This window comes from Typha angustifolia, chromosome 14, assembly GCF_048772165.1.
Source record: "Typha angustifolia cultivar Huaian chromosome 14, ASM4877216v1, whole genome shotgun sequence".
Classification (NCBI taxonomy): domain Eukaryota; kingdom Viridiplantae; phylum Streptophyta; class Magnoliopsida; order Poales; family Typhaceae; genus Typha; species Typha angustifolia.
Window position 1 is genome coordinate 11191105 of NC_133252.1, and position 11885 is coordinate 11202989.

Here is an 11885-nt window from a genome sequence, read left to right on the forward strand (position 1 = left end):
AATATGTTAGCAAAGATGTTGATAAAAAAAGTAATTAATGGAAGAAAACAAATAGGTTTCTGATAGCCAAAACAAATGATTGGAAGGTATGTCTTTGACTCCTTTGTTCTTAATCATCCAAGGAGAATATAAATTAAACAAAGGCCAAGGTGGATGGCCTGTGTGATGAGTTACATCTTTAGACCCATCTGTCACACCACACAACTAACAAGAAAAAGTTTGGATGATATGAATGGTATGTAATTAAGAAATGATATTAATATAAACAAAGTTAGTACCATAATTTGTATGTGCTTAGGATTACATGCATGATTTGCTCCATCCAATGCAATGGACATTCTATGTGCCACATATGCATGATATCTCTAGAAATGCTGCATATTTGACGATTTTGATCGTATGAATATGAATGAGTGTAATATAAGTATATAATTCAAACCAAATTAATCTAAAATTATTTAAAAAACGATATAGAGATATTTGGAACAAAGGAAGTATGAAGAACACATCATTTATTTTGCACTAAAAGACTTTGGAAAACACATCACTACTAAATTTACATTTATGAATCACCTCAATATTTTGTTTTAATTTTGGAGTATTTTTTTTTTGGAAAAAAAATTGAGGTGATCATAGATGGAATAACAATCTTAAGAATTAACGTCAAACTGTGACACCGACGACGGCAGCCAAAGACTTCCCGGCGAACTCTTCCTCCCCTTCTCCAAAACCCATCACGACGCTTTTATTACCCAAGCCATTCATCTTGTTGTTCTTGTTCTTGTTCTTCTTCTTCTCCTTCAACTCTCTCTTCCCATCTCCAACCGCCAAAAACCTCCGCACTATCTCGAAGCTTCTTTTCGCCACCGCCTCCTCCCACGCCTCCTCCGCCGCCTCCCCCTTCCTCCTCACCGCCTCCGTAGCATCCACCCGGTGCACATCCCACCCGTACGCTTGCGTCAGCCGCCGGATCTTCTCCAGCTGGTGGAGCGTGAGCCTGCGGGTGTTCGCCTTGATCTTGGCCACGGCTTCCCGGAGGATCCTCTCCCTCTCTGCTTCTCCCAAGAGTCCCGCCGTTCTCATGTACCGGTCCAGCTCCGGCATCCCGATGGCTCGCCGGATTCCGCGCGAGTAGTCGGAGTCGTCCGGGTCGAACGCACTCCTCACCTCTTCCACCATCCCCTTCTCCACCATCCGGTCGACGCGCTCCGCTACCGACCGGTGCAGCACGGGGAGGCGCACGTCGACCCACAGGAAGCAACACTCGCGCCGCGACAGGAACTCCCTCCCGCCCCCCTCGATCAGCTCCTCGACGAAGGAGTTCGACCCGCCGGCGATGATAGGTAGCCGACCGCGGGAAAGGATTTCGTCCACCGCCGCGGCAGCCTCTCTGCGGAAGTCAGGCGCGGTGAAGTCGTCCCGGGGCGGGATGACCCCGAGGAGGTGGTGGGGGACGGCGGACCGCTCCTCGGCGGTGACCTTGTTGGTGACGATGTCAAGGCCGTAGTAGACCTGCATCTTGTCGGAGTTGACGACCTCGCCGCGGAAGTTGCGAGCGACGTCGATGGCCAGGCGCGACTTGCCGGTGCCCGTCGCCCCTATCACCACCAGCACCTTCTCCTTCACGTCCACCCCGCGGACTCTCTGAGCGCCACTCTTCAGGGAGCCGGCGGGGAACGACGGAGGCACGCACATTGACAACTCCTGCACTGGGATTCGCGGGAAATTGCACACCGGATTCATCTAAACAACAAGAGATCGATCTACGATAACCACACACTTATCTTAATATAATTAAAACATGTCTAGCTATCTACCCGTATATATATACATAATTTATATATAAAAAATCAAACACCTTGCAGTTTGCTTGTGTCATCGGTCACACTCAAATGTAGGGATATTTATCATTCGCACTCGTGTATTTTAGTTAAAATATTATAGAAATAGGCTATCGTTAATTTTCTTTAACGGTAAGTTACCTTATAAATGCAATATATATATATATATATATATATGTAAGATTAATTATATATTAATTATCTCAATTATTGCTGCATACTCTGATGATATTATCCAGTTGTATCGATTTGCCTCTCCGATAGAAATTTTGTTAGACAAAATGTTAGATAATTGAGTAGCTAATTTGATGGATAAAATTACCTTTATATTCTCCTATTAAAATGATAGCAAATTGGACAAGATTAATTTCGAGTTTGAATAGAAAGAAAACATACGCATTTTTTATATATCTATTATGTTAGTCAAACTTTTTAAAATTACTTATATCAAAATTTCTAACGAAACATTAACATATGGGGGCTTATTGACACATTTCAATAGTTTCAAGAGCTTATTTATCTAATATTTATTTGAGAGGGTGAAATTGAAAATGAATAATAGTTGAGGGTTAATATGCAATTAACACATACATGTCTGCTAAAATGTGACAGATATATATATATAAAGAGAGCAAAAGATAGAACGTTTCAGATAAACTTTTGATAAATTATAAACTATGACACCGTGATCAAATTATGGGGCTAAGTACGTGTTAAAGGATCTTCGAAAGGCTTAGTGGCTCTCTAAACGAAGATTAGGTAAAGGGGTTGAGTGGGTTATTATTAATTATTTAATATGACTTGGTAATGAGTCGATGGGTGATTTGCTGCATTGTAGATTAGAGGATTATTTTCATGGACAATAAGGTGGGTAGGAGGAGGTTTTCGAAAGCAGTGGGCTAATATTAATTAAAATGGAATTGTTATTTAAAACTCAGTAGATTGTAGCTACTGCGAATAGGAGGTGAGTTTTTTAATTTTCATTTATAATGTTACTGTCGATTAGATAGTTAATATAATGCTCATATTTGGCGCGTTTTGAAACCGTTATGCCGTTACTAAAAGCGGAATAATTCTTGGGTGGTTGGGCTTTACTCCTTATTCCTTCCCCTATCTCTGTTCCTCCACTCCTCCCTTATCACTCTTTCTCGCCTCTCCTGCCCTCATGGCCGCCGCCGCCACCGCCACCACCGCCGCAGCCGCTTCACTTCTCTATCTGCACTCCCCAGCTCGACTTCCCCTCACCACCTACTCTCTCCCTTCTCTCCAGCTCCCCGTCTCTCTCCCCTCCAACTCGCTCTCTTCATCCTTCACCCACCACTCCTTCTCCCCCATCTCCAAGCGCTCTCCTTTCCCCACCAATTCTTCGTCTTCTTCCGGTTTCTATGTCAACGCCGCGGGGGAGGAGAAGAAGAAGGTCCTCATCGTCAACACCAACAGCGGCGGCCACGCCGTCATCGGCTTCTACTTCGCGCAGCAGCTGCTGAGCTCGGGGCACGACGTCACCGTGCTCACCGTCGGGGATGAGAGCTCCGATAAGATGAAGAAGCCCCCGTTTACTAGATTCTCCGTAGAGTCTCTAATTTAGCCTTAATTTGGTTTCCTCCATGCCCTTTGTTTCCTGGTAGTTGATTGGATTTTTCCAGGAATTGGTGAGCGCTGGAGGTCAAACGGTTTGGGGGAATCCCGCGGAAGTGGGGAAGATCGTGGGCGGAGCCGCGTTTGATGTTGTTTTGGATAACAATGGGAAGGATTTGGATACCGTGAAGTATGTAAGCTGTTTGTACTCTTCATTCTCTTTGTTAGATCTGTTCGAATTTTTGTTAATTTTTTTACAATAAAAGGGACAATAAGAAAATTTTCATGGGGTATCATGTGATCATAGACTAAGTATAGAGTATAGATCATTACAAAATTCATTAAAAGATTAAGCTGCTACTTAAAAAAATCAATAATGTATAATTGTATAGCATGCCTTAACAAGAAGATTTTTCTGTGTGTGTGTGTGTGTGTGTGGAATTAACCAGTTCCACACATAATTGTAGATTATTTGGTTTTGAAAGTTCTATTATCATTCCCTTTCATATCTTGAAGCATGTAGCATGTAGCATTACAAGGATATCCCAATGATCGGCTTCCACAGTACTCTGATCCCTTCTGATTTTGCCCAATTCCTGATGCATATTTAGAATGTTAACAGGAAAGTACCTTGTCTGGTGGCATACATTCAACCAGGATTTGGTTAACCTTGTTCTGCTTCCTTGCCGCATTGATACATTCAGCAGGTTGTAGAAATCTTTCCTTGCCAAACTGTCAGCAATTAGTTTGATAGTCCAAAACTACCCGATATCAAGTAGTGGACTGTACTTAATTTAGTTGGCACTTACTTGTCCAAATGTAACAATTTGGTCAATCTTAAGATTCCAATGTTTATCGAATCTCGAGAACTTTTGAACACTAAATTACATGAGAGAACTGTACAATACATGCTTATATTAACTACTGTGTATGGACAAAAAATTAGTTGTATGAAGTTGTCAATGCATCGCCATTTCATGTTTAATGTAACAGAACTCATAGTGATATTCTAATACTGCTGTCAGCATTGCTATCAGGATTCCTGTTGTGATGCTAATATTGATTACCCAATGCAGGCCTGTGGCAGATTGGGCAAAATCTGCCAATGTCACACAATTTTTCTTCATCAGTAGTGCTGGAATTTACAAGACTAGTGATGAAGTTCCTCATGTTGAAGGGGTATGGATTCAACTTGGAATTCCTCACATTTTTCCTGTGTACATGTATTCATGGATTTACATTTGCTGGAATTACACGACTCTCTTTACATGAAACTTCTTGAAGTGTTATACCTCCACTGGACATTGATGATAGCAATCTGTAAAAGTTTTACTAACGTCTTAGTTCTCTTGTTCAGATAAATTTTTATGTTGCTTTGAACTTCAATTCTCAAGTAGGAATGTCGGAATGTAATATGAAAGCTACATGTACATAAAGAACATTGGAAATCAAATTATCTATCCCAAGCAACAAATATATTGGTGAAATGTTGGCTTTGACCCCTTACACTCTTTAAATAAACCATATTAAGCTAATGAGAACCATCTTGATTCTATATGGAAGCTATTATGCCTTTGTAAGAGACTTGCATCATTATTTGCATGACCGTCAGAAGAAAATCTATTGGAGTAGCCAGAGAAGGAATACAAGTTGAAATTTTGTAGGGATATACTCCATTATGCAACAGTAAATGAGTAAACTACATATCCGTGTCGGTCTGATGATCATTTTAAACTAGTGGTACTAATCAAGAATGAGATGCTGACACTTGTCTAAATTGTCTTACATAGTAAATCTGCTACTTTATAATGTATGAATTATCAATGCAGGATCCTGTCAAAGGTGATGCAGGTCATGTATTGGTCGAGAATTACATTGCAGATCTATCTTTTCCTAGCTGGGCGGCATTCCGCCCACAGTATATGATAGGCTCTGGAAACAACAAAGATTGTGAGGAATGGTTCTTTGACAGTAAGAACTCTGACTTGTCTTATTCTTCTCTTCTATCTACTACTGTCTATCAACCCAAGCATTTGATCCTGTGTCCACATCATTGTTGTACTAATATTAAATTTGCTACAAGATTATGGACTGCGGACCTAAAAGATCCGTATTTATATGCATATAATGATATCGGAACCAACCATTAGTGAAAGCATGTGAAAAGAACTAACAAGAGCCAGTTGAGAACATAGTTGAAAATGATTGGAGTATAACTTTCAGTATTACCTGAAAACTATTGCAGGATAACTTTCAATATTAGCTCTTACATTATAGGCCTGGTTTTATGGTATATGCATCACTATGATGAAACTGCTTATATCATGTAATTAAAAGAAAAGAACAAGAGTTATAACTAATCTAGATATAACATACTGTGAAAAGGTATATCCACTTGACTGTTCTTATTGAACTCTTGATTGATAAAACAGAGAGCATTTCTCTATATGAGAAATCAAATGAAGGATGAGATCTTTAAAAAATTGTGACAGTAAAAGTTGATAGCAGCCACAAACATCTAAGCTATAATTAGTGAATTGCGATTTATTACTGTCTGATCTGCACATCGATGGATAAACTTGGCTGCCTCAAGAGCCTTCTAGTTGGTCAGCATAATAGAGTACATGTATCAATATTAAACCCTTCAGCAGTAAGTAGAAGTCCAAAGCCGAATAATCTTGGATGAAATGCCAGACTTGCTGCCATGAGATAAGAACAAGCTGATGTGAAATGTGGAGATATGCTAGGTTGCTTCAGTTCCTAGTGATCCAAGTTCCTTTTCTTTATTACTTCTACAGGGATTGTTCGCAACAGACCTGTTCCAATTCCTGGATCAGGAATGCAGCTAACCAACATCTCACATGTGAGGGACTTATCCAGCATGCTGTCGCTTGCCGTTGAGAACCCTACAGCTGCAAGTGGCAAAATATTTAACTGTGTTAGTGATCGTGCTGTTACTTTCAATGGACTGGCCAAACTCTGTGCCCAAGCTGCAGGCAGTGAACTCAAGATTGTTTATTATGATCCAAAGGCTGTTGGAGTTGATGCAAAGAAGGCATTTCCCTTTCGCAATATGGTAAATATCTTTGATAGTTCTACCACATGATGGAAGATAAGTTGTTGTTCCAAACTTCTCATGTAAAATGATGTTGTGTTGCAGCATTTCTATGCCGAACCAAGAGCAGCAAAAGAGATACTTGGGTGGACTAGCAGTACAAACCTTCCTGAAGACCTCAAGGAGCGATTTGCTGAGTATGTTAGTATTGGCAGAGACAAGAAGCAGATAAAATTTGACACAGATGATAAAATATTAGAGTCTCTTAAAGTTGTGGTCACTGTATAGTTAATATTACCAGCATAAGATGCTTCTAATAGTTGGATGCTGGCCCTTATAATTCTTCTATTATATTGGTTTCCTTTTTGTATCAACCCATAATTATATGTATAACCAAATCTCATTCTGATGCAAAATAAAGTTTTCAGTTCTCTTTTACAAGCCTAACACTTGTTATGCTCTTGCTTGGAGATGCATCTTTGTAGGACTTTCCATTAGGCTCGTTAAGGGCCATGGCTTCCTATCTTAAGTTCAATAACTTCCGCAGACGAAAAAGAAGACCCATTTGGTAAATTATCTTTTTCTCATTTCAAATGTTTTCACCAGATCTAGGATAAGATCCATAAAGTTTGACTTTCGATTCACGATACAAAAAATTCTAAAGGAAATCTGTCCAACATTCTTTTTAAGTATTAGAATGTTGAAACGAATAATTGAAAGCTGTGAACTACATTCCTTGTCTTAATCCACTTCAGTTCTTTCAGTCAATATTCAGATGATGCAATTCAGCAGAGAAATACTTAAAAAAAAAACAATAATCATCTTTGGGCTTTCAGCAGAAAAAATTTACATGATCTTTCACAGCCAAATAGACCAATAACCATCTAAAGCAATCAGTTAACCAAAAATTGATTCAGAAACTAGAAGAGATATCCAACGACAGAGTGAGCAGACATCCAAAAGACAAAATTGATATTATATCTTACACACACACACACACACAAACACACATATACAATCAACCAACAACTCTAATTAACCTAAATTCTCATGTTAAACTCCATATATCTATCTCCTTAAACTAGTCAATTTGGAAAGGTCAGACCTACAGAATTGAGCAGGAGCAGGAGGGACTTGGGTGCTGCTACTCTCTTGGAGCTGGGAACAAAAACCCAACACAAGATGATGCAGATGTAGTACCAGCGCCGCCGTCCCTGGAGCCGTCCTCTTCCTCGACCCAGAAGCGGCAAACTCTGCTTCCTTGCACAACACCCACGCATGCAGCTGCAGCAAAACAGAAGTAAGATAATCCGCAGGCAGATACAAGAAGATTATAACAAAATTAGAATTGATGGAGATAGGAATCGAAAAGGTACCTTCTTGGGATCTTCGACAGACACAGAAGAGTTCTTGATGGTGTACACATCCATGAGCCACTTGGTGGTCTTCTCCTTCTCCCCCATTTCGTCTTCCCCCTCTTGGCAACCGTGGCGTTCTCGTCGTCGCCATTGCTATATAAACTTGGGGTCCTACGAAGAGCATTTATTTTAATATTATATATTCACTTATTTAAATTAATAAAATAATAGTTTTAAAGTGACCATTATGTATAAAAATAAAATAAAAATAATAACATTAAAAAATATTTATATGGTATATAATATACCAATTCCATTTATTTTTAGGCCCATTTTGTGACTGAATATATATATATATACATGTCATCAAAATTGTTTACCTCTATAAATACGAAAGAAGTCTCAATTCATTCATATATTTTTAATTTTTTTTGTTTTTGTATTGAAAGAGTATTGTATTATCCTAACTTTATTTTTATCTACTATTCTAAAAATAATCGATGAATAATAAATTAGTCTTAGAAAGATAGTATTAATAAAATCGAATTGTTCTCAAATAGAAGTTAGAAAAAAAGGGAGAAAAATTCTTGATATCGAATAAGCGTCTCGAGAAGAAATCTTACAGTGATAAACTTTTTATAAATAAAATCTTGCTATTACCACTAATTACATTTTCTTTTTTATGTTTTCTAGCATGTATACCCTTAACTTGAATATCTTATTTGTGTAATTGTAGTTCCAGGATTAGTGTCTTTTTATGTATTATATATACATGCAAAAGTCAACTCTATTTACGCATAATTTTTTACATGAATATCGTTCCAATGTAATTAACCGTTGAAAATACCGTTATTTGCACCCTTTCATTGTATATTACAAATTCAAAAATTACAACTACGTACATATGCTACTGATTTTATGTCAAACTATAAAATATGCAACCCAAAGTGATCATGAAAAGGATTAAAGCAAGATAATAAACTATCTGGAGTTATTAATTGCTCAGCCCGATGGTGTTGAATTAATTCAAGTTTCTAATCATGGAGACATATCATCAGCGAACGAGTCATCGACGCTTGGCTCTGCAACCAGAGAAGAAGGTCTCGCGATCCGTTCGTTTCGGTGCGAGGTCGTCATCGAGCAAGCCAGCTTCGCGGAGGAGGAACACGTCGTCGTCGTCATCGACGACGTGCTCCGGAATGAGGCAGTTGCCTTTGTCGACATCGTCTACGACTGAGAAAGTCGAATGGGGTCTCTTCCTCAACTCCTGATCGGGAGCCACGAGAGCTTTCTTGGGTAGCAGCAATTGGACGTGAGCAACTCGGTGGCTGTTACTACGACTTTCTTGGAGCTGGCGATTAGAAGTCGTCGGCTTCTGCCCAGATGTACTGACATTGATGGCACCGAATTGGGCAAACGCCTCATCGGAAGAAGATAGCCACGGCTCCGCCTCCGCCTCCGCCTCTGCCTCCGTCGCCGCCGCCGCCTTCCCCTTCCTTGAGGCAGCGGGCACCTCTGCTTCTATTCTGGCTCGAGCTTTCGGCGTTAAGTGCACCTTGCACGCCACCCACTGATGCAGCTGGAGCAAATTAAATTAACGACAGTAAGATTACTCGACCGCAAGTAGATAGAGTTAATGGAGAAAGGAGGAGTTGTGATGTATGCTACCTTCTTGGGATCTTTGATAGACCCAGAAGAGTTCTTGATGGTGTACTCGTCCATGAGCCAGTCCGTTTGCTTCTCGTTCTCCTCTTTCGTCTTCTCCATGTAGGCGAAGCTCTGCTTGGTGGCCTCCAAGCCGTTGACCTTCAAATCGGACTTCGCCTGGGTGGACTTCCACCGGCCAGGCCCGGCTTCTCGCGATGGCCGGCTGCTCCTTTCATGCTTTCGGTTCGTCGACGTGAAGAAGTACCACTCCAAGTAGCGATTATGGGGAGCGAATTGAGCTGAGACCAAGAAAACCCAACGAAAGAAACGAAGAAATTATTCGATCAAGGAAACACAACAAAAACCGAAAAAAAAGAACCTTCTTTTTACAAGTGAAATTCTTGGGGTGGTCGGAGTAGAGGTCGATCTCGGGTATCAATCCAGGTGAAAACTTCTCGCCGACGAGCTTCTTGCGGAGGTAATGGCCGACGAGCACTCTCTCCTTGGGGCGGAAGTGGAAGCCGGAAGGCAACAGTGCTCTCCTCGTCGACATTGGCAATCTCGGAAGACAGAGCGAGAGATAGAGATACGAAGGGATTCTTGGTCTGGAGGCTCGTTTCGGGTCGGGGAAAGATCTTTAATAGGATAATGGAGCGGAAAACCGGATAGGTTTCGGAATCCGATAGCCAGCAGTAGAGCAGTACTCGAAAACGATTACGCGCGGGAAATGAGAAATTAGTAAATAACACCCTGTATTATTTACTTATTATCATGGACACCCCAACTTTTGGACGTTTTACGGTCCGACCCAGTCTTTTTGTTTTAATTTGGTCAGCTGACCTCCCGAACTTAATTTTGTATTAATATTGTTTCACTTTAGAATGATCTGACCAAAATTAGTCAACTGAGTAAAAAAAAAAAAAAAGAAGGTAGTATTTTGACTTTCTACATTGCCTGGAATTCATTTCAATATGCTATGTTTTACCCATGTGTGTGGTTTGTTCATATTTTACATAGAGATGTCAGAAGTTAGCAATAACTCAAAGCATTTAAGAAAGGATATTTTTATATATGAACATTTTTTAACATATCTATCTCAATATGTGTGGATTCCATATGCTAGGTTGGTGGAGAGCAGTATTTATAATCATAAACTTGTCCCTTTGCCCGAGTAGAAGCACTGAAAAAAGAATGAGTATAGCACTTAATAATTGCAATTAGCTAGTCTAAGAAAATTGAGTATCTAGTTGTGCACTAGCCTAGGAGTGTTATTATTACATTTGATATAATATTAAAAAGTATTAATTTTAAAGCAAAATTAAGAATACATCACATAAATGGAATCTCGATTGTTTACACAATAATATGCTGACATCCAAAGAAGAAAAAACCACTGGGTTTAAACTCATAGGCTAACTGAATCCTATGATATAATGTGGTTTTAGGTTGTAATTTTTGCATCAACTTTTTGACATATTTATTATATAAAGAAATCGCATGCCATTTTAAAGGAAGTTCGTAGACTATTATATTCACGTAGAATTCGGGTTACATATATTATAAGATTGAGCCTACCTAAGCCATCATCTTAGAAGATATCGAAGGATTAAGATATAACAGTTTACAATAATCCTAGAAATATGGTTTGAGGACCAATCATGACATATTATCTTGCCCATAATTGTGTTAAACATCCACTTTTCTACGCCCACACCACGCATTAGATAAAAATTATCTATGCTATGACATGATATATAGCTCTAATGACACACTAATTATCACAGTGTATTTTAATTTATATGAATTTCGAATTTCTGAAAAATTATTTATTATTATATTTATTTATTTATATTTTTAAATTTGGATTGTTACACTAATTATGTTAGAATTTAATTTATAGAATGGCAAATATATGCTTTTATACTTTATAACAGAAAATGTGGTCAGACAACCAAGTACAATGATCATTATTCTTCAATAATTCTTTATAAACTCTACTAGAAAATGAAATTGTTTCAAATAAATTATACATTACTATTACATATATATATATATATATATTGATTTATTATTGTTTTCACTCTGTACTTTTGACTTGAGTAAAACATATTTTATAGCTTCTTAAAGTCTTAGTCTATTGATCTTAGATAATGGAACATGTTATTTGCTTGATATAGACAAATATCTATGAAGATGGTGATGGCCCTCAACTAAGGTCATAAATAAGTGGTGGGTTGTAGCAGATATCAGTCAATTGTTCATTGAATGATGGTGTATAATTATTCTGTTAGGGGTGTACTTTTTCTTTTCTTTTTAAAATTTTTTTGGTGAGGGAGGGGGAGTGTCGAGAGTGATGAGTTGTTGGATGGATTTTAAGAGTAGTAGGTTGTGTAGGAGTTGAACTAT

General features: G+C 38.9%; 3 protein-coding genes across 3 annotated transcripts; 1 reads left to right on the forward strand and 2 right to left on the reverse strand.

Annotated features, from left to right (window-relative positions):
• Positions 1-663: 663 nt before the first annotated feature.
• On the reverse strand, positions 664-1731 carry LOC140775720 (adenylate isopentenyltransferase 5, chloroplastic-like). The gene has a single exon (XM_073119127.1). The coding sequence runs from the start codon at positions 1693-1695 to the stop codon at positions 664-666; it is 1032 nt and encodes a 343-aa protein (XP_072975228.1). The 5' UTR covers positions 1696-1731.
• A 1184-nt stretch (positions 1732-2915) lies between these two features.
• LOC140776737 (chloroplast stem-loop binding protein of 41 kDa a, chloroplastic) lies at positions 2916-6921 on the forward strand. The gene is made up of 6 exons (XM_073120560.1): positions 2916-3411; positions 3488-3609; positions 4496-4598; positions 5249-5390; positions 6218-6495; positions 6580-6921. The coding sequence occupies exons 1-6, from the start codon at positions 3007-3009 to the stop codon at positions 6760-6762; spliced, it is 1233 nt and encodes a 410-aa protein (XP_072976661.1). The 5' UTR covers positions 2916-3006; the 3' UTR covers positions 6763-6921.
• Positions 6922-8742: 1821 nt separating this feature from the next.
• LOC140776572 (uncharacterized) lies at positions 8743-10046 on the reverse strand. Its single transcript, XM_073120311.1, has 3 exons — positions 9870-10046; positions 9501-9778; positions 8743-9411 (listed from the first exon to the last, which is right to left on the reverse strand). Exons 1-3 carry the CDS (start codon positions 10030-10032, stop codon positions 8899-8901), a joined length of 954 nt encoding a protein of 317 aa, XP_072976412.1. The 5' UTR covers positions 10033-10046; the 3' UTR covers positions 8743-8898.
• Between the last annotated feature and the right edge of the window lie 1839 nt (positions 10047-11885).

What these genes read in the sequence shown, in the direction of transcription:
- LOC140776737 (XM_073120560.1), top strand. Translation starts at nt 3,007, where the DNA reads ATGGCCGCCGCCGCCACCGCCACCACCGCCGCAGCCGCTTCACTTCTC. An exon ending in CCCCGTTTACTAGATTCTCC is followed by an intron (nt 3,412 to 3,487) that starts GTAGAGTCTCTA and finishes GGATTTTTCCAG; the next exon opens with GAATTGGTGAGCGCTGGAGG. An exon ending in AAGGATTTGGATACCGTGAA is followed by an intron (nt 3,610 to 4,495) that starts GTATGTAAGCTG and finishes TACCCAATGCAG; the next exon opens with GCCTGTGGCAGATTGGGCAA.
- LOC140775720 (XM_073119127.1), bottom strand. Translation starts at nt 1,695, where the DNA reads ATGTGCGTGCCTCCGTCGTTCCCCGCCGGCTCCCTGAAGAGTGGCGCT.
- LOC140776572 (XM_073120311.1), bottom strand. Translation starts at nt 10,032, where the DNA reads ATGTCGACGAGGAGAGCACTGTTGCCTTCCGGCTTCCACTTCCGCCCC. An exon ending in CCACCCCAAGAATTTCACTT is followed by an intron (nt 9,779 to 9,869) that starts GTAAAAAGAAGG and finishes TCTTGGTCTCAG; the next exon opens with CTCAATTCGCTCCCCATAAT. An exon ending in CTATCAAAGATCCCAAGAAG is followed by an intron (nt 9,412 to 9,500) that starts GTAGCATACATC and finishes AATTTGCTCCAG; the next exon opens with CTGCATCAGTGGGTGGCGTG.